Here is a 26499-nt window from a genome sequence, read left to right on the forward strand (position 1 = left end):
TTTCAACCTATAACAGCAATGATGACCTTGGCACAGAGCACTTCCCGGGGATTAATGAGCAGTGGGAGGTTAATGACCATCAACTCCTCCAAGCCAATCATCAATCCAATGGAAACACTGGGCCCCAAGGTCATTAACAGCACTGCCAACCTTTTCAAAGCATTCCTTTCTTTGCCTGCCTTGAGTTTCAAAGAGGCCTTTTGGATGAGGAGCAGTGCAGAGAATGTTGGATTTGTTGTTAGGAGACCTGGGTTCAAATCCCAACTTGGCTACCTGATCCCCGTTTTTGCTTATTTATTGAGTCCTCAGTATTTAAGACATTGCCTTCCATACCACATAGAGCTTAATTGATAATTGGATTGGATTTGTGAACCTAAGTTCACCATGCCACCATGTGAGCCACCATGCAGCACTCAGGGTCATGGGTTCCTTATCCTTTTCTTTTACCCCTTGATTGGTCTATTTCATTCTTTGTCTGTACATTTTCTGAATGATATCTCTAGAAGGAATCACAGCAGAGAAAAGAGGTGGCATATTTGCATTAGAAGGACCTGAGTTCAAATTCTGACTCAACTGTATATCTCTGCTACCTTGAGCAAGTTGCTTCATCTGTATGGGCCTCTGTTTCCTTTTCTGTCAAATGAAGGAGTCAGACCAGATGACCTTTGAAGGTTCTCCCACTCCTAAATCCCTTATCCTATGATTTTCAATTTCTTCTTTAGTAACTTATCCTTTCTTTAACCCTTAAGGGTAGGACAAGGGGAAAGCTATCAGGCCAAAAGTAAAAAATAAATAAATAAGCATGGTTTTCATGGGATGATAGAACAGTATATCAGGGAGGAAGATCATTTTGCATATTCTGAAGGCCTGATAATTTGAAATATTCAGGCCTGTGTACCTGGACTCTTTTCTCTCTTTTGTTAAGCTGAAAGACTATCTCATTGCATATCCTGAATTGCCAAATTATATGACCAGTTTATATTCTACATGTGCCCAGGGATGTGAAGAAACACATGCATGTATGCATGTCTATGTATGCACAATACATGAATGTATGCATACCTGTTTGCACACATATATGTATTGTACATTTCTTCGTACACATGCATTGTCCATGTAATGTACCTATGTCTGCAGATGCATGTATGTATCCTTGTATATATTTGTCTGTGTATATGTTAATTCATAATCCTGGATTCCACCTGATTTCAGTTGCTCTCTGGTATCATTCCCCAAATCAGCATTTCATCCTTCAACATTCAAGTCACTCAAGCTCCTTTGGGTATTTATACAAACTCTTTTCAGTTCAGATTTATGTTATTTGAGCAAGTTAGGATCATTTTGCTTGAAAAATCAACATGGACAAAATTTTTTAAAAAGACAAATTTTGACAGAGATAGCTTTGGCAGACTCTCAGAATCTCCTGTATGCTCTCCATGATATAGAAGTTCCCTCCACTGCTACAGATTGCAACCTGCCAATATCTGCCCTATGCTTCAACTTTGGTTCATGCCTACTCATTCTGCTTTCAATAAGCATGTATTAAATTTTTACAGGCTAAGCATCATGCTAAGTGACAAGGATGCAGAGGTGGGGATAAAAACTATCGCTTCCTTCATTCTCACCTGGTGGGGGCTGTCCTTAGTTTCACAATAAGGAAAACCCTCTTTACTTTCTTGGAACATTGGAAAGATAACATTCGGACTGTCTGTTATGCCTCATTTCCACTCTATGAGTACATAGTACAATGTATACAGTGCTCAAATTACGAAGACCTGATTGGGTTCAAACACTGTCTTAGACACTTAACAACTTTGTGACCTTGGGCAAGTCACTTAAATTTTCTGTGCCTCAATTTCCCCATCCATCACATGGAGATAATAATAGGACTCACATCCCAGAGGTAGATAAAGATAAATGAGATAATATTTGAAAATAAAATGAGTCGATATTTGTCAGGTACTTTGTGAACCTTAAAATAATACATAAATGCTAGCTTTTGTCATCATTAATATTAGTAGCAGCATATTTATTATTAATATTCCTATTGATGACAACCTTCACTCCAGTTCTTTTTTATAGCCCCTTATTGGTTATGTGTTGCAGCCTGCTCATGGCCACCATTTGATTCTCAATTATACTGTGACTGACAATCTTTTCTAATTCTTCAGAGTCATTGCTATTCCATGACTCCCAGTCATACTTCATTGGTAGAGATCTATATTAAAAAGATGTTCAGTCGTTTTTCAGTTGTATCTGACTCTTCATGACCCCCTTTGGAGTTTTCGTGGCAAAGATACTACAGTGATTTGTCATTTCCTTCTCCAACTCATTTTACAGGTGAGGAAACTAAGGCAAACAGGGTCACACAGCTAGTAATTATCTGAGGCCAGGTTTGAATACAGGAAGATGAATTTTTGTGACTTCAGGCCCAGCATTGTATTCACTGCACCACCTAGCTGCCTCATTAAAATGGCAGGCTTGTATTATGGGGAGAATTTTGGAATTATTAAAGAAGCCTTTGTTTTCAGTATTTGAAGTCAAGCCAACTCTTTCTCCATGCTGCAGAACCTATCCTTGAGAAAAGATGGGATGAAGCCCAGTGTCTAATTGAATATAACTACTTTGGACCTGAGTCCAATCCCTTTGCAGTATTTTTTCCGGGTGTATTACTTCTCTCAACAGTAGGTGAAGCTGTCTTTCCAACTGAGGTGCCTCACACATAGTAACACTTAATACAATGTTTTTGGATTGATTAACTGATAGATACCAACATAGAGGTCAGTGCTAATCAGATGACACATGAGATATTTTATTCAGTTCTGGGCACCACGTTCTAGAAAGGAGAACCTGGAGCATATCCAGAAGATGGAAATCAAAATACGTTCAGAGGAAGGAGGTTGGGATGGCAAGGGGACCGGAAAACATGTCAGGAAGGATCAGCTGGAGCAGTTGAAAGCTTGGACAACCTAAGAGTTGCATTCAAATATCTGAAGGGTTGGCAGATGAGAGAATGGCACTGTTTTCCTTGGAACCTGAAGCAAGAAAAAAAAAACAAACAGATTTTGAAACTATACACAGGAAAGCTTATTTCAGCTCCATATGAGGAGTAAATTCTAAACATAATATTAATTACCATTTTGATAATATACACAGCGTGCTTTTAAAAAGCCTTCTTTATAAAATAACTTTTGTATATAAAATATGTATTCATATATAAATTTATTATATATAATATAAATGATTTATAAAAATATATAACATAAAATAACTTACAAACTATTGTAATATTGGTAGCAGTAGCATTTATATCGTGTATGAAATTTGCATAGTAATTTACATATGGCTCTTTCATGTGATCCACATAACTCTATGAGGTAGGATGCTATTACTGTCTTCATTTTACAGATTGGTAAACTGAGATATACAATGGTTGAATAATTTAACTGAAATCATGTAGCTAACAAGTGTGTGGATCAGGATTTGAACCTGGGGCTTCCTGGCTCTGAGTCCATGAACCTACATACTGCATTACATCCCTACCAATGATTAAAATTATACAAAAGTCCAAAGGTATATCCCATGCTGTTGTGGGTACCTTACCACTGGAGGCATTAAAATGGAGCCTGGATGTCAAATCTTCCTGGATGTTATGTTGAGTAGTAATTTTTCAGTTGTGTCCAACTCTTTGTGACCCCATTTTGGGTTTTCTTGGCAAAGTTACTAGAGTGGTTTACCACTTCCTTCTCCAGCTCATTTGACAGATGAGGAAACTGTGACCAACAGGATTAAGTGACTTGCACAGGGTCACAGCTAGTAAATATCTGTTGTCAGATTTGAACTCAGGTCTTTCTCACTCTAGGCCTAGCACTGTGTCCACTGAGCCACCTGGATGCACAGAGCTGTGGTATGCATGATTCCAGGCTTTATTAATAACATTTTTAATTTCTGGTTCTCAAGAATCTTGACTCCCATCTCAAGATTTTTTGCATTAAAAATTCAGCAAGACATATGAAATAAGGTATCATAAACTATTTCCCATTTTAGTGCTCCTTGACTACCAACTAGGAGGATACTAGTGAATGTTGAACAACTGGCTCCCTAGAATATGTGTGTATTAACCTGCATAGACATGTATACAAATGTGTGCATGCATGTGTGTGCATATATGTGCCTATGTCATGATTTTAATCTTCATTATTAACATTTTCTCAACTATTTTCTTAAGACTAGACAATCAACAAAACAAAATATCAAGGCTTGATTTCTTGTTTCTTTCTGATTTCTGAGATATAAATGCTTACACTGAAAATTTAACAGTCAGCTCCAGGATACCCCTGCTAGTAAGCAAACAGTCAGTGAAGTTCTTTTTAGGAATCTGTCATGTGCCGAGCACTGCACTGAGGTCCTGAGGGCAGAAATACATGAAAACAAAAAACCATCCCTATCCATGGAGCATCTTGTCTGAGGGCTTCTCTTGGCAAAGATACCGAAGTGGTTTTCCATTTCCTTCTCCTGTGGATTAAGGCAAACAGAGGTTAAGTGTCTAGCCCTGAGTTACACAGCTAGTAAGTGTAGAGTCAATATAAAAGATGTTCTCAGTTCATATGAGATCCCTTCTAGGGGTAAGAAGAATTAGCCACTGGAAGACATGAGAAAAGGCCTCTTGGAGGCAGAAGATTGAGCTGAGCTTTGAAAGAAGTGAGGGATGCTGAGATGCATGGATGACAAGCATCCAGCATCAAATAACAAACACAGCCCCAGAAAACCCCCAACGCCCCCCCCCTTTAATTCAGGTAACAAGTTGGCCATGTATATTTCATAACTTCATAAATAATCAACCTGGAAAAGTGACTATGATCAAAAGGAGGTAGGCTCTGCTAGAGCCCTCCACGAAGGCTGCTTATTTGTGATGCATGATGTGAAGGCAAGCAGCAAGAAAAACAAATTAATTTTATTTTTAGCCTAGCCAAGTTGTGGCTGCCTTTCAGAGCTAGGTTTTTAAGATCCTATGGATCTGACTTTCTGTCTATAAAGTGGTATCTTTTTATTTTATTTTTTTCCTATTTCTTTCTCTCTACCACAACATTGTATTTGTGAGGATTGTGACTGGGAGAATGAGTAGTCCTGTTTCCCTAAGAAGAAGTTGCAGCAATGCCAGCTTCTTCTAGGATCAGCAGTAGTGCTACCACTGGCATGAGGTCCTTTCCTTGATTACTCTGGAATTAATTGATTCATTAATTAATGAATCAATTAAAAAGCATGTAGTAAGCACCTACTATGCATCAGGCACTAGGCTAGTGCTGGGCAGAGAAACACAGTAATGAATCAGCCCCTGCCCTCAATAAGTGTGTATTTGATTGGGGTAAATCACTTGAATCTGGGAATCTTTACCAGGCACTGCCTTCTCCCCCCTCCTCATTAGTTTAAACACATATAACAGGTATTTTGTATGTAACTGTTTCTCGTCCCATTGCCTGCCCACCCATCCTTCCCCTGTAGTGACTCTTGTTTTGTCCTGTGTATGTTTGCCTTCCTACCACAATGTACAGCACCTTATGGGTGTTTAACAATGTAAGCACGGTATATTATAAGGCACATAGTAGGTATTTATCAACAGCTTGTTGGCTTTAATTGTGTTGAACGCATTCTTATGGAAATTGAATTGATTCACTTCCTAACCAAATATTAGAAGAAAGAGAGCTCATAGCTAGTTTTGGGACGGTATCTCATACATGCCATGGGGATATTTACGAATCTGTGACACTGAGAGATTACGGGGTAAAATGAGGCCCAGAGGATGGGACAACTCCCTTGTTTATTTGATTTTCCCATCCCCTACTTAAAAAAAAAAAAAAGTTCGATTAACATGTTTTGTTTGAACATTACAAATATTTCCAGCTCGGGTAGATTGTTCTTGTAACAAAGTGGAACAATTTAGCAAAGCTAACAATACAGGGACCTCACCTGAAGGAGCACATAGCACTACACGCCTGTAGCGCCCCCATTTTGATGTATTTTAATTTACACTTTTTTCTCTCCCATATAATTTTGTGCCCCACTGGGGGAAAGCGGGAGTAAGAGTGGGAGGGGGAGGAGGGGAAAAGGAGGGAAAAGGGAACAGAGAAGAGTGGAGAGGGGACAGGGACAGAGAGAGACAGAAATTGCGGGGGGGAACAAATTATTTGTAAAAAATGTTTATAAACAAGCAAAACAAATCCTTTAATTGGTCATGTTCAAAATAACAATCCATTTCCTGCTGCATCTTAACTAATTTCTTGTTAAGAGGTATATAGTTTGTTTTTAAATTATGGCTGGTCATCACATGAATCATAAATAATTCTTACAGATTTTATGACTGTTTTTACAATGTTGCTGTTTTTATATAAGCTATTCTGTTAGTTTTATTCATTTTATTTCTCTTTTTTAATTTGTGTCTTCAATATTATTTTCCAAGTCACAATCCTCAAGAATGAAACATCAAACCTTTCAATATCCCTTGGCGATTTCTCTAAGACAGTGTATCCCAAAAGTCTTAGTGCAGTTTTAACTGTAATAATAGTTTATGTTGAAAAACAGTTGCCAATGTACTTTGGTCCCAGTTCTTTCCTTATCTGAATCATATGTCTGGGAAGGAAAAATATACTTATGACATACATAAATATATGTATTGTGTGTATGAAAGACATGGACCATGCCTTAATTATCTTTTCATCTATAGCCATTTCTTGCACAGTTTTGCACACAATGCTCACTTAAAATTGCTAATAAAAGAATGAATGAATGAATGAATGAATGAATGAAAACAGTCTGTTTGCATGTGGTCTCCATGAAGATTATTGTGTGAATTATGGATTTTTCTTTTTTTTAAGACATTCAATAAACGATGTTGTTAATCCTAGACTTGAAAAGAAGGTTATTTTTAATAACGTAAGTAAATGCAAAGGGAGAAAGTTCACAAAAAGGAGCCATTTAATGTAATTGATTTGTGTCTTTGTGAGAAACTGAAAGCAAGGTGTGGTATATAGGGGGCCAACCTTGGAGCCCTGAAGATGTTAGTTCTGACACTTAGTACCAGTCAAATATGATAAAGTCCTCGGCCTTTAGCCTCCCAAGCAACTCGTAATTTCTGATGAGTGACCAGAGCCCACTGGTGAAAAAAAAAAACAAAAACGACCAACTGAGTACCCTACATTGTTGGAATCCTCAAACTCAGCTTCTTTTTCATCCCATAAAAGACAATCAAACAAGTCTTGAGAAGCAAATAGATAGGAAGACCGTTAAATCAAACTCCCCCTTCGCCATACATAAAGTGAACCTAAATTCTATAGGATTATCTCCATAAAAGTATAATAGTCATAAATGAATGAATGAAGAAATTATGCTAAGCACCTAAATTTATTTGTTTGCTTTTAGATTACGACATTCATTTCCACAAAATTTTGAGTTCCAATTTTTCTCCCTATCTCTCTACCCCCACCCCATAATACTTTGCATTCTGATTACTCCTTCCCTCAATGTTCCCTCCCTTCTATCATACCACACCCTTTCCTTATCCACATCTTCTTTCTTTTCTTGTAGGGCAAGATAGATTCCTCTACCCCATTACCTGTATTTCTTATTTCCTAGTTATATGCAATAACAATTCTCAACATTCACTTCTAATACTTTGAATTCCAACTTCTCTCCTTTCCTCCCTCCTCACCCATCCCCATTGAGAAGGAAAGCAATTCAATACAGGCTATATATGTGTTATTTTGCAAAAGGCTCCCATAATAGTCATGTTGTGTAAGACTAACTATATTTCCCTCCATCCTACCCTGCCCCCTCTTTATTCTATTCTCTCATTTGACTTTCTCCCTTCCCAAAAGTGTTTGCTTCTAGTTACTTCCTTCTCCCATTTTCCCTCCCTCTGATCATCCCTCTCACCCCACTTGTCCCCTTCTCCCCTACTTTCCTATAGAGTAAGAAAGATTTTCTTACCAAATTTAGTGAGCATGTTATTCCCTCCTTAAGTCATATGTGAAAAGTATAAGCTTCACTTTTCTCCTCCCACCTCCATTTTCTCCTCCATTGAAAGAGATTTTTCTTTTCTCTTTTATGAGTGATAGTTTATCCCATTCCATTTCTCCCTTTCTCCTCTCAATATATTCTTCTCTCACCCCTTAATTTTATTTTTTATAGATATCATCACTTCTGATTCAACTCAGGCTGTGCTCTCTGTCTATGTATGTGTGTGCATGTGAGTGTGTGTGTGTGTGTGTGTGTGTGTATAATCCCTCCACCTACCCAAATACAGAGAAAAGTTTCAAGAGTTACAAATATTTTCTTTCCATGTAGGAATGTAAACAGTTCAGTTTTAGGAAGTCTTTTATGATTTCTCTTTCCTATTTACCTTCTCATGTTTCTCTTGATTCTTGTGTTTGAAAGTCAAATTTTCTCTTCAGTTCTGGTCTTTATATCAAGAATACTTGAAAGTCCTCTATATCTTTGAATGATTATTTTTTTCCCTTGAAGTATTATACTTAGTTTTGCTGGGTAGGTGATTCTTGGTTTTAATCCTGGTTCCTTTGACTTCTGGAATATCCTATTCCAATCCCTTCAATCCCTTAATGTAGAAGTTGCCAGATCCTGTGTTATCCTAACTGAATTTCCACAATACTCGAATTGTTTCTTTCTAGCTGCTTGCAATGTTTTCTCCTTGACCTGGCCACAATATTCCTAGGAATTTCTCTTTTGGGGTCTCTTTCAGGAGGTGGTCAGTGGATTCTTTCAATATTTATTTTGCCCTCTACTTCTAGAATATCAGAGCAGTTTTCCTTGATAATTTCATAAAAGATAATGTCTAAGCTTTTTTTTATCATGGCTTTCAGATAGTCCCATAAATTTTAATTTGTCTCTCTTGTATCTTTTTTTCCAGGTCAATTGTTTTTCCAGTGAGATATTTCACATTATCTTTTATTTTTTCATTATTTTGGTTTTGTTTTTTAATTTCTTGTTTTATCATAAAGTCATTAGCTTCCTTCAGGTCCACTCTCATTTTTAAAGAACTATTTTCTTCAGTGAGCTTTTGAACCTCCTTTTCCATTTGGCTAATTCTGCTTTTTTAAAGCCTTCTTCTCCTCATTGGCTTTGGACCTCTTTTTAAAATTGAGTTAGCCTATTTTTAAAGGTGTTATTTTTTTTCAGCATTTTTTTGGGTCTCCTTTAGTAGGCTGTTTACTTGTTTGTCAAGTTCTTCCACAGCCTGAGCCCATTGAATATTCATTTTGGAGGTACTGGTTGCAGAAACCTTGACTTCCTCTGACAATATGCATTGTTCTTCCTCATCTGAAAGGATGGAAGGAAATATCTGTTCTCCAAGAAAGTAACTGTCTATGGTCTTATTTTTTTCCTTTTTGGGGCATTTTCCCAGTCAGTTACTTGACTTCTGAAATCTGTTGTCAAAAGGAGGGTCCTAGTGCTCCTCCTCACCCCAGGACTATGTTAGGGCAGAGATTCAGATCAGCTGCTGAATTCCCCCAGGGGCTTTAGGCAGAGTGCTTCACAAATGGGTTCTGCAGCTGCTGTCATCACTGCTGCCACTGCTGCCACCTGGGGCCAGTGCTGGGGGGCACCCTGCCCCCCTCTCGCCCAGTTGGGAAAGCCCTTTCACTGACCTTTGAAGCTTTCTTTGGCACTTGTGGGTTGAGGGATCTGAGACTCTCCACTGATACTGGGGATTCTGCCCCAGAGGATGTCCCAGTCCTGTTCCTCCCAGTGCCATGTGGCCAGGGCTGGGCTCTGCTCCTCATCCCATGGGATAGACCTTTACTGTTGGCCTTCCAGGTTACCTTTGGCTGGAAATTTTTTTCACTCTGTTATTCTGTGGCTTCTGCTGCTCTAGAATTTGAGAGTCATTTTTTACAGGTATTTTATGAGCTGTGGGAGAAGAGCTACAGTTTGTGTGTCTTTCTCCTCCACCATCTTGGCTCTGCCTAAGCACATAAATTTAAAAAAGGGGGGGGGGGAACAGTTCCTCCTCAGAGGTAGCTTATATTATAATAGGACAAAACAACAAATAATAGAGCTGGTTTGGATCCATGATGAGTAGATTGATGCACCCTTTCCAAGAGTAATGGCAGTATTGATTTGCTAATGATTCAGTATGACATGAGAGCATTTTGACTTTGAGGATTTCTTTTACTACTATTGCAGAATTCTTTGAGAGTTGAGGAAAAGAAAGACCCTGAGGTTTTCATGAACTGGAAAAAGTCATTCTTCCCTGTGTTAGTGCTGACAATGATTCTGTGGCTATGGCTCCACCTTCCTCTACCATATCTTTTGCTTAAGTTAGTCCAGAGACTTTCTGCCATGGTGGGGGAAAGCACACTTGACTATCATAATGCTTTTCCTACGAAGGAATTTATCTTTTCCCCCTGCTCTTTACATGACCTTTGAGTAAATCTTTAGACTTTGTTTTTATCCCCTCCCCTGAATCATTGATGCTGGATAATTCTCAGGAGTTGTCTGTATAGCCCATTCTCATCTGTCTGCTAAACAAGTCTAGCCAGTTTCAATTTATCACATCCATGGTATTAACAGACTTCTTATGACCTTGATAAAGAACTTCCCCTCTGTTGATTCAATCTTCCCTGTTGATGTCAACAAGTCAAATCAGCAAGCATTTCTTAAGTGCCTGCTCTGTGTTGGGTACTGCTGCTAAGTTCTAGGGATGGTCTTTGTTCTCAGGGAACTCATAGTGTATTGAGGGAGAGAACATGGAAACATCTTGTACAAACAAGACATATACAAGAGAAATGAAAGATGAGCAAAAGAGGGAAAACACAAGCATTACAAGGGAACAGGAAAGGTTTCTTGCTGAAGATAGAACTTTGCTTGACACGTTAAAGAAGCCAAGAGGCAGGGATGAGGGAGCATAAGAGGCAGTGAGGGGAAATGCCCTGACTTAGGAGTGTGTTGTGCAAAGAACAACAGGGAGACCAATATCACTGAAATGGAGAGTAAGTGGAGGGGGTAAAGCATGAGGGGGTCAGGTAATGAAGATGTTAAGAGTCAAAAAGAGGATTGATATTTTATCCTGGAGGTAATAGGGAGCCATTGTAGTTGATTGAATACTTTAGTGACATGATCAAATCAATTTGAAGGATGAGTGAGAGAGATTAGAAAGGGAAGAGACCATCCAGAAAACTATTGAAATAGTCCAGTTTTGAGTTAGTGTAGACCTACACCAAGCTGGTGGGAATGTCAGAGAAAAGAATATAGACGTTACCCTCATTATTAAAAAGAAAGCTAGGAGGAGAGGAGAGTTTGGGAGAGAAAAATGAGTTTGGTTTTGGACATATTAGGGTGTCCAGTTCAAGAGATCCAACTAGGACATAAAGGAGTTGGCCTGCAAATGTGTTGAAAAATAACCCAGTTATTGACTGAATTTCATCTTTTTCCATCCAAACCTATGTCCAGTTTGTACATATGGCAAGTTCTAGAAACCTATTAGTGACACATATACATTTAATGATGTCAACCAAGCAAAACTTACTCCTCAAGATGCAAAGGACTTCAAACTAAGTTGAAAACAGAAAAAAAAAAAAAAAACATTAGGAGGACAATCAGACACTAATGCTGAGGCCCCCAGTACAAGGTATGAGGGATCCAACAGTCCAGAAGAAGAAGTAGGGGAGATTTATGCTTGAAAACCACAAAGAATAAGTTCAGAGAAAGGGAATGGACAATCTTTCCCAGGAACAGGTAGACAAAGAAGCAGGATGGTTTGTAAGAACAGTCAATTCCAAGGCTGGTTTGAGCCCATTTGGGTGGAGGAGGGTGGGAGCACAACTCAACAAGGTCAGTCAGTAAACACCATCAAAGGCTTCTGGGAGTGAGCAAGACTTTGACTCACTGCAGTCTTCTGATTGGCTCTTTTCAGCAAACAACCTTATTCTGTGTCCAGTGCATCTGCTTAGTATGGTAACTCATAGAAAACAGACATTTTAATCTAAGGAGTACTTCCACAGTGAAAACCCAACATCAAATGTCTGATAAGTTTCAGAAACATGATGTGAACAGTCTATCCAACTTCCAGCCCAGAGTGCTCTGCAATAGAACCATAGAACCTTTTCAAGCAATCATTCAAGAAACATTTATTAAGTACTTGCTTTGTGTTGAGCACCATTTTAAGTGCTGAAGATTCAAAAAAGACAAAAGCCAGTCATTTCCCTCAAAGAACTCACCAGCTAATGGGGGAGATAGCATACAAATAAGTATATTGAAAAAAAAAGCCATATATAGAATAAATAGGAAATTAGGGAATGATACTGGACAGTCACTCATTCTGGTAGTGACCCTCCTGGCTCCATCTTTCTTGTGCTTAAGCCCGCGAGCCATGTATCAGTGTCCCAGAAACACTGGTAGCCAAAGAAAAGAGAAAGCAGTGCTGAGGAAAACAGGACATCCTTTGGAAAGCAATTCTACGTGTAGGAGCAGTTAAATATAAAACCTCCCAAAATAAATTCATAAGTATACATTGTCTGACAATATCATTTTGAAGATTGAATATATTTAAATGGATTTCACTTTGATGTGAGAAATAAATTTTTATACACTCATATATTGTAACGTGGCATTTTGATGCCAAATGAAACCATTTGGAACTTAGAGTGGGAAACCTGTCTGGGAGGGTAGTTTGCTCCAGTCGATCCATTCATTATGCATTCAGTTGCTCTATGTTATAAATGTGCTCTGAGCCAGCTGTAATTCATAAGACTTCACTTATGGCTGATTTATAGGGAATTTCATTAATCGCTACTCCAGAGAGACCTTGCAGTAAAGCAATAGATAGAAAATACTCCACAGCCTGGAAGGGAAGAAAGAAAAAGTCAGTGGGAATGCAGGGTACTGTGGCTCAATAGGGAAAAATACTAAAAAATAATGATGACGGGGAAGCCCAGACAGTCCATTTCTTCCTGTCTTCTTGGAAGAAGCTGAATGGATGAAACTACGCGTACATACCCACACATACACAAATAAGTGCATTCAAGCACTGGTGACATTTGTACTGGGAAGGGACTGTGAGGAATCTAGTATCTGAAGAATGCCAGGCACATTGTTGGCACTTGGTCAGCATTATAGCCTCATCATTAGGGTAGTAACAATCAACACTAACCCTCCTGCTATGAAATTATTTTTTATAAATAGATCCCTATGCAGTTAGATTTCAATAGTCTTTTTTTTTATTTCCAACTCTCAACATATTAAGCAAGGTTCTTTGTCATCACATGGTCAGAGATGAGAATAAACATGATATAAGATGGAAAAAAGGTAAATGACTTAAAATCGCTATGTTCTGGTCTTTGTTGATGACTTCATGGCTGAAGAGGTGTATAAAGGATGGTTCCATTATATTTTTAGTGCCCCATGCCACTCCAAGACTACACCATGAAGGACTACTCTTAAATTAAATTCAACGAACATTTGTTAAGCACTTATTACTAATGAGATCTTACAAAGTAATGGGGATAAAAAAGACAAAAATGAAATTTGTCTCTGGGAGAATACATTCTACTGGTAGAAAGAAAATGTGCACAGGCAATCAAAAAGATACTGATGGAATCACAGGTCTAGAATATAGATAAATGAGAAATAGATAGATAGATAGATGCATAGATAGAGGGATGATGGATGGATAGATAGACAGACAGACAGATAAAGGCACGATAGAGATTCCTTCAGGTTTATTGTTATCAGGAATTATCACTGAGGAAATTCTTTCTCCCATTACCTATCTCTTTATGTGCTTTGTGACATAGTTTGAAAATCCAGGGTCATATAGAAACCACCAAAGTTGTACCTACAGCTCCCCAAGTCTGAAACTGATTCTCTATCCACTATACCAGCTATCTTTAAATAGTGAAAACATTTTAAAAATTTTTAAAAAATATATTTTAATGGGGAAGGGAGGGAGATAGTGGGAGACAGTAATAATTGAGGAAGAAGGAAAAAGCTCTTGTAGAATGTAACACTTGCACTGATCCTAGAAAGGAGGTAGGAATTTCAAGAGTAAAGGTGAGGAGGGATAGTATTATGTTTCTAGAAAAGAATCTACATAAAGGCTCAGATATGCGACATGGAAACTAGTTGGGCTGAAACAACATATGAAAACAAGTAAGATTTATTAATTCTGGAGCAACAAGTTTGAGCTAGATTGCCAAGGCCTAAAATGTCAAGCAGAAGAGTTTGTATTTGTACTATAGGTAATGTGTGTGTTCGTCCTTTGTTGCCAAAGAAGACCATGCCATCAGAGAAATGGTGACATGACTTGCACTTGACATTGTTTTGAGTGAGGGAGGGCTGTGCTGGTCACCAGCCTCACTTCTCCTCCAGAGTCATCTGAATCCAGTGACCAGCTATTCATCAGGATGACTGAAGATGACCCAGGATGAGGCAATTGGGGTTAAGTGACTTGCCTAAGGTCACACAGCTAGTGAGTGTCAAGTGTCTGAGGTGAGATTTAAACTCAGATCCTCCTGACTCCTTCACTCATGCTCTATCCATTATACCACCTAGTTGCCCCCACTACAGGCAATAGGGAGTTATTGAAGCTTATAGTACTTAGAAGATTATAGCACTTTGAACATTGCAGGCAAAAGATAATGATGACTCAGAGTAGGTGAGGCTCCAAGGCTTGGAAAGCTTCTTACAACTAGTAATAAAAGCAAACTACAGAGAAATGGAATATCTACTGAATATCACAAGTTCATAGTTCAGAGGAACATAGTTCTGGCTAGATCTTAGAACTTGAAGGTGCCCTAGAAGTCATTTACTCCCATGGTCTTATTTTATAGATGTAGAAACTGAGTCCCAGAAAGGATAACTTACTTCCCCAGGGTCACATTAATAGTATGCATCAGATGTAGTGTTTGAGCCCATGTCCTCTGACTCCAAAGCCTATTTGAGAAACAATCCTTTTCCTGGAAGAGCATGCTCAAAAGTGGAATTAAAGCTTATAGTTAATGAATATGTTGCCCTTTGACCTTAATCCTGTGTACTCCCTCTTTTTCTATTACAGGAGCCAATTTGCCATAGTGAAAAAAGATGCCACTACCCATGTGACCTTGTGCATATTCCAACTTCTTTTGAGCCTCTGTTATCTCATTCTTAAAAGGAAAGCAGAGCATCTGTAAGATCTCTTCCAACTCTAAGCCTAAGCCCTTGTGACCTGTCTTGTGAGCTACCTATTTTATATCAGGGCTATTATATTCAGTTGTCATAGTTAGGCAAATCCTATTAAAGACTTCATTATCAGATATTAACTTGTCAGCATTTGCATGTGGGGTCACCCTCCTCCCCTCAAAAAAGAGAGGCTATTTTTTTTTATGAAGGAAACATATAGTGGGGTTAATGGCTGGTTCACATGGAATATACTAAAATAATAAGTGGACCTTAAGTCCAATCTGCCCAATGGTAAAGCAAAATGTCACTCAAGATTACAAAAGTTCAAGATTTTTCAGAGAATTCATTGGGCTCCCAGTGCAATTCTTACTCTACAACATCCCGGGCAAAAAATCATCCAATCTGTCTACAGACTATTAGTGAAAGGAAGCCTCTGCCTTCAGAGGCTATATTAGTACCTGTGGAGGTCCCATTCTACTTTGGAGGCCATCTGATTGTAATGGAGCTTTTCTAGAAATCAAACATGAATTTGCCTCTTTTCAGCTTCTTCTGGAGAAAAACAGATCAAGTCTAATCTTTCTTACACGTGAATACAGTTGTCTTGTCCTAAGCAGGCCTTCTCTTCTCTAAGCTAAACATCCCCACTCCCTTCACATCCAGGCTGTTCATCATTCTAGTCACCCTCCCTTGCTATCTTCTGAGATACTCTTTGAAGACAGATTTTTATTCATGTTTCTTTGTGTCCCCAGTGTGTAGTGAGTATTGTCTTAGTTGTAATTGCATTGATTTGAAATCAGAGAATCTGGCTCTGAAATAATAGCTGTGTGCTCTTGGAAAAGTCTACTCCCTCTATTTAGGCCTTATTTTCCTCCTCTTTAATGGAGAGTTTAGACTAGATGTCCTAAAGGCATCTCAATCTATAATCCAATGATCCAGATATTTAAGATAATATTGAAACATTTCTGCTAAATATCATGGTCCACTTATTTTTTTCTGAGGGCTGCTAAGGTACTGTGTGTGGACCTCATCACCCCTGTCTTCCATTTTCTTTTTACCTTTCTCTTATGGTCCTACTTGAACTGCTGCAATGTGCTGATTGTGTCAGAGCACACTTCACAACAAACATCAAATAGCATAGCTCACCATAAGAATAACTGGTTATTCATTCTCTTAGTTTTGGGACTGGACAGTCTGAACATCAAAGTCTCTGCCAATGACATTATCTCAAGAAGGATATTTGTCAAAGATCTAACATTTTCATTGTTTCCATTTTTTTTTCAGATTATTTGAACTCCAGAAGGACCAACCCCAGATAAATTATGAATGTTGAACAAGATGACCTTACATCCACAGCAGATAATGATAGGTCCTAGGTTTAACAGGGCCCTATTTGACCCCCTGCTTGTGGTGCTCCTGGCTCTCCAGCTTCTCGTAGTGGCCGGTCTGGTGAGGGCCCAAACCTGTCCTTCTGTATGTTCCTGCAGTAACCAGTTCAGCAAGGTCATCTGTGTGCGTAAAAATCTGAGAGAGGTCCCTGACGGCATCTCCACCAACACACGGCTCCTGAATCTCCATGAGAATCAGATTCAGATTATCAAGGTAAACAGCTTCAAACACCTCAGGCATCTGGAGATCCTACAGCTGAGCAGGAATCACATCCGCACCATTGAAATTGGGGCCTTCAATGGTTTGGCAAACCTCAACACTTTGGAGCTCTTTGACAATCGGCTGACCACCATCCCTAATGGGGCTTTTGTATACCTATCTAAACTGAAGGAACTCTGGCTACGGAATAACCCCATCGAAAGCATCCCTTCTTATGCTTTTAACCGAATTCCATCTTTGCGCCGATTGGACTTAGGAGAGTTGAAGAGGCTTTCGTACATCTCAGAAGGGGCCTTTGAAGGTCTCTCCAACTTGAGGTATCTAAACCTTGCCATGTGCAATCTGCGGGAAATCCCGAACCTCACACCACTCATCAAGTTGGATGAGCTGGATCTTTCTGGGAATCATTTGTCTGCCATTAGGCCAGGCTCTTTCCAGGGTTTGATGCACCTTCAGAAATTGTGGATGATCCAGTCACAGATCCAAGTGATTGAAAGGAATGCATTCGATAACCTTCAGTCTCTGGTAGAGATCAACCTGGCACACAATAATCTGACCTTACTGCCTCACGACCTCTTCACACCCCTCCATCACCTTGAGAGGATCCACCTGCATCACAACCCTTGGAACTGCAACTGTGATATTCTGTGGCTCAGCTGGTGGATAAAGGACATGGCGCCCTCAAATACTGCATGCTGTGCCCGCTGTAATACACCCTCAAACTTGAAAGGGAGGTACATTGGGGAATTGGACCAGAATTATTTTACCTGTTACGCCCCTGTGATTGTTGAGCCTCCCGCAGACCTCAATGTCACAGAGGGCATGGCAGCAGAGCTCAAGTGTAGGGCCTCCACCTCACTGACCTCTGTATCTTGGATCACTCCCAATGGGACGGTCATGACACATGGGGCATACAAGGTCCGGATTGCTGTGCTCAGTGATGGCACATTAAATTTTACTAATGTAACTATACAAGATACAGGCATGTACACATGCATGGTGAGTAACTCTGTTGGGAATACCACAGCTTCAGCCACCCTGAACGTGACTGCAGCAACCACTACCCCATTCTCGTATTTTTCCACTGTCACCGTAGAGACTATGGAACCTTCTCAGGACGAGGCCCGAACCACAGAGAACAATGTGGGGCCCACACCAGTCATTGACTGGGAGACCACCAATGTGACCACCTCTCTCACTCCCCAGAGCACAAGGTCAACTGAAAAAACATTTACCATCCCTGTGACCGATATAAACAATGGCATTCCGGGAATCGATGAGGTGATGAAGACCACTAAGATTATCATTGGTTGCTTTGTAGCCATCACCCTTATGGCAGCGGTGATGCTGGTCATCTTCTACAAGATGAGGAAACAGCACCATCGGCAAAACCACCATGCCCCCACGCGGACTGTTGAGATCATTAATGTGGATGATGAGATTACAGGGGACACACCCATAGAGAGCCACTTGCCCATGCCTGCTATAGAACATGAGCACCTAAATCACTATAACTCTTACAAATCTCCCTTCAACCACACAACAACAGTTAACACAATAAACTCAATACACAGTTCAGTGCATGAACCGTTGTTGATTCGAATGAACTCGAAAGACAATGTACAAGAGACTCAAATCTAAAACATTTACAAAAGTTACAGAGAAAACAAAACAACAGACAGTTTATAAAAAAAAATGACACAAATGACTGGGCTAAATCTACTGTTTCAAAAAAAAGTGTCTTTACAAAAAAAACAAAAAAGAAAAGAAATTTATTTATTAAAAATTCTATTGTGATCTAAAGCAGACAAAATGATGTGTATTCCTCAGAACCTGTTTTGCTGCATTTATTTACCCTTCCTTCCCCTACTGCCCTCCCTCCCTCTTTGCCATATTTTTCATAGGAGATCTCGATTCCCTAAAGAACTGGTCTAGGAAATTTTGTAAGAATTCTGTTACACTTTGGGATTTTTATGGTGAATTCTAGTGGTGAGATTCGGTCTATTTTGTCTCTTCTGTTTAATTTTTTTTCTTCTTCTCATGCCCTTATGAAATACTCCAATGGGGGAATGCAGTATTAGACATAGATTTATAAGAGAGAAAAAGGAAAAAAATGCAAAATCTTATATTTTTCATGTAATGACCTGTTCTGTATTTACCAGGAGGACCATTCTGTGGAAAAGAAAAAAAAGCAAACAAATAAGAGATTAATTTACATGTCAGAATCTATAAATCCCATGATCTTTTAATGACTCTAGAACCAGAATTTGTAGTTTAAAAAAAAACAAAACTAAAATAAGGTTATAAATAAAATATTGTTGGTTTTTCTGTACCTGGAAAGAGCTTATTTGAAGTGTGGCTCAAATACTGGAAGGTGCTTAGAGTGTCTTCTCCTGACCCTGGAAAAGAAATATTATAGTATTCTTCAGCCATGCTATCCTATCTGCCTCAGTATTTGGGGTTGGTGCTGATGACTCCTCCTAGAGCCTGGGACCCTTTGGGGGGGGGGGGGAATACTATGGTATGGCAAGATTTGGTTGGGCATTGAAAAGTGCAAGTTGGTCCTAAGATCTGGGTCTCAGATGTCTTTAAATGGAAAGAAAAACACTTAAAATTTAACAGAATTTTGCAATTTAACAAACATTTATTGAACACTGATGATGAAGAAACAGAGAAAAAAAAATGTAATAATCCTTGCCCTCATGGCACTTACATTTTACTTAGAAGAAACCACATAAATAACCAAATTCAAAGTATAAAGAAATCAATATATACATTAAAATTTCTTGAGGGGGAATCATTGGGAAAATCAAATAATTGCTCTTATAAGAGGTGGTGTCTGAGTTGAACTTTGAGAAGAGCTAGGGATCTTGGAAATAGCAAGAAGGGAAGAGGCATAACATCCCATCCATCGGGGAAAAAAATGTGCAAAGAAATGGAGAAAAAGATGAAATTCATTGCATAAAAAGTAGCTAGAAAGCCAATTTGTTAGGAATGAATGACAAGAAATAACGCATTAACCAGCCTGGAAACCGAGGTTGGCAGTACAATCTTGAGTGACTACTTGAGAATAATTTGAATGTGAGAGAGAAGGTATATTATTAAAACCACTGATGGAAAATTCCAAGGTAGTTGTTGCTAGTGGGATGCCTTCCATCTATGGTGCCCTTCTTCCCCTCTCACCTCCCATCCTCCTACTCTAGATTACCTTGGAAGGCCAGCTCATGTTTCCAAAGGCAGTGGTTTGGTTTCATGAGTTGATGATTACATGTCAAATACATTACACTTGGAGATGATGTTAAAACTATAATACCTCATTATCTTTGTTGTTTTTGTTGTTGATAGAAAATGAGTGTGGCAAATGAGAGAAGGATAACTCAGGGAAAATGAGGAGGCTCTGGAGATAGGTAAAAATGGAACAAGCTGGGGTTCCACCGTTTTTGTTAAATTTTATATATATACACACACACACGCACACACACACACACATATATAGACATATATATGTCTCTATATATGTGTATATGTACATATACATGTACATATACGTATCTCCAAATTCCCCCTGAATTTGAAGAATGTTCACTTATTCATTCAACAAATATTTATCAGGGTCATAGACACAGTACTGGGGATAGAAAGATAAAAATGACACAACCCCTGCCCTCAGGGAGTTTACATTCTGTTGGTGAATGGCCCGTAATCAATGTTTGTGCAGTGAATGACATACTCAAGTAGTACAGTGGAGCTATGCTCTTCTTAATTCAATTCAACAAGCATGTGTTAATGTGCACCTGGTTCTCTGCCAAATGCGGTAATGACAAGGACGGGTCCTGACTTCAGGGAGCTTACATTCTGCAGATGTAGATTTACTCTCCAGAAAAGTATTTATGTCTAGTCATTCATGTCTCATCCATATCCACTGCAATTTACAAATGTTGGAGCTATTTATTGGGTTGATTCTGTCCCTGGGGATATGATATGGTACTATAGAAGGGAACTGAATTTAAAATCCAAAGATCATATATTTAGAGTCATAGAACCTAGGTTCAAAGCCTGATTCTACAACTTGCTGGATATATGTGTGTGCATATATACATATATACATATTATGGAGAATCATATTATACATACATATGTATAATACATATATATTTATAATGAATACATATGTATGTATATATACATATATGTGTATATATGTGTGTATAAATATAGATCTATGGATCTATCTAGATAGACAGATATAGATATATTTCCAGCTCTATGCCCTTTTGGATGTGATTTCCTCATTTGTTTGGTTGAATTGTATGATCTCTGAAGTCCTTTCTAGCTTTAACTCTTTAATCCTCCTATCTCTCTTCTAGTCATCTCTTTAGAGCCTAGCAAAGAGGTTGGAGGAGACAAAGCAGTATAATGCAGTTCCTGACAACTACTACACCAAAGAATTGAACTCTAGACCAAGTAGTTCATGGGGAATCTAAGAAACAAACAAACAAACAAAAACCAAAGCAGATCCTTTACCCAGCCCATTATTACCACTAAAATTTCCATCACCTCACTTGACTGGAAAACATATATATAATATACACACACATATATGTATGTATGCAGTTGATTTTAAGAGATCCATTACTTGATATATGGCCAGGCATGCTCCATCGAGCACAGCAGAGTAGAAAGAGTGATGGTTCTGAAGTCAGAGGATTAAGGGTGACATTGTACACTTACCACCTGTGTGACCTTTGGCTATTAGTGAACTTTCTGATACCTTAGGTTTGCTTAGAAATGCTTCTGCTCTCCTCATCTAAAATGAGCAGACTGAGCTCTGGAATCTTTCCCATCTCCAAATCTTTGAATCTTGTACTGAGAAGGATGCCTTCCGAGTGAAAAAGAGCATCACTTGCATTGACACTTAACTGGAAGGTCATCTGGAGGAGATCTGAGGAATGCATGGCAAAGGACTGTGTCTGAACAAGGATTCTGCTTCCCTTTTCTCTCTCTGACTGTCAACAACAGCTCCCCCCACCCCGATACCCTCATCTTTGATTGCTAGGCATTATTTAGGAGGAACAACAGACACATCTCTGCAGAAAAATAAATGCATTTCTTAGCTCTGCTCTATATTGTCAGTGCATTCAGATATTCTATACACTGAATATACTCCAAAGCTGTGTGTCAGAGAAAAGTACTAAAAGCTGTCTCAAAAATAGCAGACAAGTTTTAATGTGAAGAGTGAGAAGGGTACCTCGAAGACAGTTCTCATTGTTTTTCCTGGTTTTCCATATTCCTTTCACTTTGAACATGTTCAGCTTTTGCCTTTCCCTTTATTCAAGGAACTTATTCTGAGCTCACAGATTCCCTTTGACAGTAAAGGGAGATAAGCAGACAGATAAGTTATTGGACATTGAGACAGGGAAAACTGACCTGAAAAAGATTACCTTAGGGGCCAGCTACCTGCAAGGTACATGCAATACATCCCTTGGGATATTGAGAATGAATTGCCAAAAATGTTAAAGGAAGACTAGACCATGGATAGCACCAAATCGTTATTGGTCCAAAGTGGAAAGAAGCCAAGATTAACTTTCCACACAATCTTGGAGGCATTTTTTAATATAAAATGTTCTTGCTACAAATTTTAAATGGAAAACTCTAGTCCCTTCCATGTATATATCTTCTCTCTCTCTCTCTCTCTCTCTCTCTCTCTCTCTCTCTCTCTCTCTCTCTCTCTCTCACACACACACACACACACACACACACATACACACACACACACACACACACACACACATTGTGTTATAGTGGAAAAGATCCTAGCATCAGTGGACCTGGTTTTGAACTCTGGCTCTGTCAATTTCTACCTACCTGTGTAATTTTGAGGAAGATACTTAACCTCTCTGGGCTTCAGCATCTCATCTGTAAAATGACAGGGTTGAATTTATTGATTTCTAATATTCTTCCCAGGTTTAAGTGTCAAGTCAAAAGGTACTTAAGTGCCTACTCTGTGCCAGGCACAGTGCTAAGCAATGGGGATACAAAGAAAGGTAGGGCAAAGTTTCAGCTCTGAAGGAGCTCATAGTCTGATGAATGATTGTTAAATTTAAGATCCTAAAACATTAAGGAAATTCTAGATATTTCATCTCAAATTGTATTTTTCCATGCCTTTGCTCTTGCTGGTTCAGTAGACACAACTCCCAAGTTTTAGGGAAACTCCCCCACTGATCCACAATACCTCTAATAATTACATTCATGTTAATAATAATTATATTTGTAAAGAATTTTTAATTTTGTGAACTGTTTTTCTACAATTGTGTGTGGACTCAAATATGCCTCATTTATTCCTCTTCAACAGTATGAAAACTTTGTGTATGTGCATTCTATAATCCAGTGAAATGCAAACAAATCTAAAATATATTTTTTAAAACACCTTGTATGTACAACATACTATGTGAGGTGCCAAGGTACAAAGATAAAGAAAAAAAAAGAGTCCCCTAGGAGCTCCTATTATATTGTAGGGGATGCCAATAGAAGCATGATAATTGGAGGAGGAAGAGAGCACTCACTAGTGATGAAGGTTGTGTCTGGAAAGGCTTTTCACAGGAGGTGGCACTTGAGATAAGGCTTACACAGAACTTTGGGCCCCGTTCCAAGAGACAGTGGGGAAGACAGTACATTCCAGACATAGAATAGCCTCTTCAAAGGCACAGATGTAGGAGATGGAACATAGAATTTGTCGAATATTAAGTGGTCCAGTATACAAGCATGACCTTGTTCTATCTAAGTTCATGCCAGAAGCAAAATTAAAGAACACTGAACGTAATCAAATCTACCCTTTTTGTGTTGAACCAAAAACTGAGGTGTCAGATAGTAACTGTAGTCACTTTTTCCTGCAAAATGATATATTTTTTATCATTGTTGGGTGAAAGGAATGCCAGGATTCTGAAAGGATACCTCCCAGGTTGGTATTGATACACTGGAACCTTGAAACATCACCATCCATTACTCCCCCACAGTCTGACCCTGTGCCAGTAGGTGTCATCTCCCCTCTCAAAAAATAACAGGATTTTGTAATTATATGCCTTCCCCTCTTATGTGGCCCTTACAAGGATGTCCAAAAGTCAGGCTTAGCAGGAGCTTCTGTTGCCATTTTACTCATCTGCATGAACATCTGGAAACCTCACATTTTCAGAAAAGGGTAAAAGATCATTTTAGATGTGGAGGTGGTTAAGTAATAATGTATAGGGACTGAGAGATGACTCAATTTTATTGTTGAGAGCAATAACAGATATGCATATAGAGTTTAATATTTATAAGCTCATGTATATTCTTTCTCTTGAACCTCACTATAATAGTGGTTGGTGTTACAGGTAGAGGCATGATTTTTATTATTGCCATTATACAGTTGAGAAAATGAGGACTTGGAGAAATTAAGTAACTTGCCAGTGGCCACATACCTTATAAACATCAGAAGATTGAAAATTAAGTCATCTTGGCCCTGAATCCATCACTATATCTACTATGCCACAAGGTCCCTTAACCTCTGTCTTCTCATCAGTTCCCTGACTCTTTGAGGTTGGTGGAAGAGCTGTCCCCTATATCACATTTTCATAAAATAAAATAACAGTAAGTGGCATGAGATGTTATTATATGAAATCCATGGAACTGGTCATCCAACTTTGTTACTGCTGGAAAAAAGAGGAAAATGAAGAGAGAAGAAAAAAGCACCAAAGATTGCTTTAAAATAGATTGTTCTTCAACATAAAAGTGTATTCAGAGGAAGTCCTCAGGGACCTTGGAAATCATATTTACTGAAATCACTTGGCTGCCATTTTCTTTCAGTGTATTCTCCTGAGTGGTTTGGATATGTAAGAGAAGCAGAGATTCCTCATGAATATAATGAGAAAACATGAAGCCTTGCACTTTCTGAATGGTGTTTTCTTTTGACAATCTGGTTTCTAGGTTCAGAAATAGCAAGTGTCTTTATGTGGAAGTCAGTACAGTTTTTGTCCCAAATGCAATCCATACGTGTATGCATGTGTGCATGACATGCTATATGCATGTCTTTTTGCTTCCATCACAGTACGTATGTAGTACAGAATAATGATTTCTGGAGCCCTAGATCTAATGTGGTTTACACTAAATGATGTTACTTTTCTGAGTTGTGTACTCTACAACTCAAAAAAAACGTGAGAGGTGGTCAAATCTTTGTAAACATTTATCATTTTAAAATAATTAATAGCCTGGTAAGTTCTCTTAAGAATACTGTACAAAAGATTCTTATTCATATGTTAGTTAGACTAGACATTCTTTGAAGACACTTCCAAATATAGAGATTCTGTTGATATTATACTCCTCAGGAAATGTTGCGTGGAAACAATTCCCTCAAGCATCTATCATTTGACCTTCATTAGAATGGATAATCTGTGGCTTCAATTCTCAAGCTGTTCCCAAAGGAGTAACATGGAGGAATCATCAGATAGCTATTCTCTGGAAGCCAGTCAGTCAACTAGCATTTATCATGTCCCTGGCACTATGCTAAGCACTGGAAGTCCGGATACGTTATGTTTGGTTTGCTAATGATGAATTTTAATTCCTGAAAACTCTACCTTAGAGATTAAGCAGCTGTAGCCTTTTCTGTTCCTTCCAGTGCATCAGGATACAGATGAAAATCCATCTGGTTCTGAAACTCCTCTTGAAGATTTTTGACAACCCACTGTCAACTCAGGGTCAACTTTAGAAATGAGAGTGAAACATTTTCCCAATGTGCAGTAATTTTAGTCACTCTGTTTTTGAAAGTGATGCAAAGAGAACCTAATGGGATGTCAGGCATCCTTAACAGAATTTGGAAACAGAACCATTACAAAAAACAAGTAAATGGTCTGCAAGAAGGAAGTAAATTAACTTGATCCATTTACTCAGGACAAATAAGGAATGTGGCTTCTCCCAAACTTATTCTGACAGTGCACATTTTTAAATTAGCCACAGACCAGAAAACTTTCTGAATCATAAGATAAAAGAAGATTAATTCTACTTTCACAGATATTTCATTCCCCATCTTTATTACTGCCTCAATCCCATGAATTTGGATATTTTCTGATTCATATTTTATCCATGATTTTTTAACTGGTTGACAGTGGGAGCAGGGTCTATTTGTATGTTTCAGAAGTTGGGGAAGCAGTAAAAAAGTGTTTTTGCTTTGATAAAGAGATTGGTGTGCTCCCATTCTGAGGTGAAGGTAAAGCATCTCGTCTGCCTTCCCTCTCTCCCTCCTTGAATCCACTTATAACTACTATGACTCTGACCATGGTTCTGAAATATTAAGAAACAAAACCATACTGATCCTTGTGATGCACTGGAGTGACAGAATGTATCATTCAGGACTGTGGCTATACAACATTTGGAATGTGGCATTCTGGATGTGTATTTTTTTATGGTGGTCATTATAAGTTGGAGAGTATCTAAATGTAAACACCTGAGAAGTTTAAGGCCCTCAAGATTATGTCATTTGAAGATTGGTTGAAGCAAATAGAGCTATTTCATTTGAAGAAAAAGTATTTTTGGTGGACAGTGATAGCTGTTTCTAAATATTCAATAGATGGTAATGAAAAACACAAACTCCCTAAAGACAGGGACTATTTGGTTTTTGCTTCTATATTCATGCCCCCTTCTATGGTACCTTGCCATTGGTAAATGATAAATTTTTTATAGGTTATAAGAATGAAATAA

At 38.6% G+C, this 26499-nt stretch overlaps 1 protein-coding gene and 1 long non-coding RNA gene across 6 annotated transcripts in view; one reads left to right on the forward strand and one right to left on the reverse strand.

The window, feature by feature from the left end:
• Nucleotides 1–19104, forward strand: part of LRRC4C (leucine rich repeat containing 4C) — a 1216509-nt gene extending 1197405 nt beyond the window's left edge. For all 5 annotated transcript variants that reach the window (XM_072618911.1, XM_072618912.1, XM_072618914.1 and 2 more), the window contains one exon: nt 16450–19104. In XM_072618911.1, coding sequence (XP_072475012.1) covers nt 16492–18414 — 1923 coding nt within the window. In that variant the 5' untranslated portion in view covers nt 16450–16491 and the 3' untranslated portion in view covers nt 18415–19104. The remainder of the gene's footprint in view (nt 1–16449) is intronic.
• On the reverse strand, nt 2792–17745 carry LOC140510363 (uncharacterized). The gene is made up of 2 exons (XR_011969214.1): nt 17541–17745; nt 2792–3035 (listed from the first exon to the last, which is right to left on the reverse strand). It is a non-coding gene; the product is annotated as an uncharacterized lncRNA (long non-coding RNA).
• Nucleotides 19105–26499: the final 7395 nt, after the last annotated feature.

This window comes from Notamacropus eugenii, chromosome 6, assembly GCF_028372415.1.
Source record: "Notamacropus eugenii isolate mMacEug1 chromosome 6, mMacEug1.pri_v2, whole genome shotgun sequence".
Taxonomy (NCBI): Eukaryota; Metazoa; Chordata; class Mammalia; order Diprotodontia; family Macropodidae; genus Notamacropus; species Notamacropus eugenii.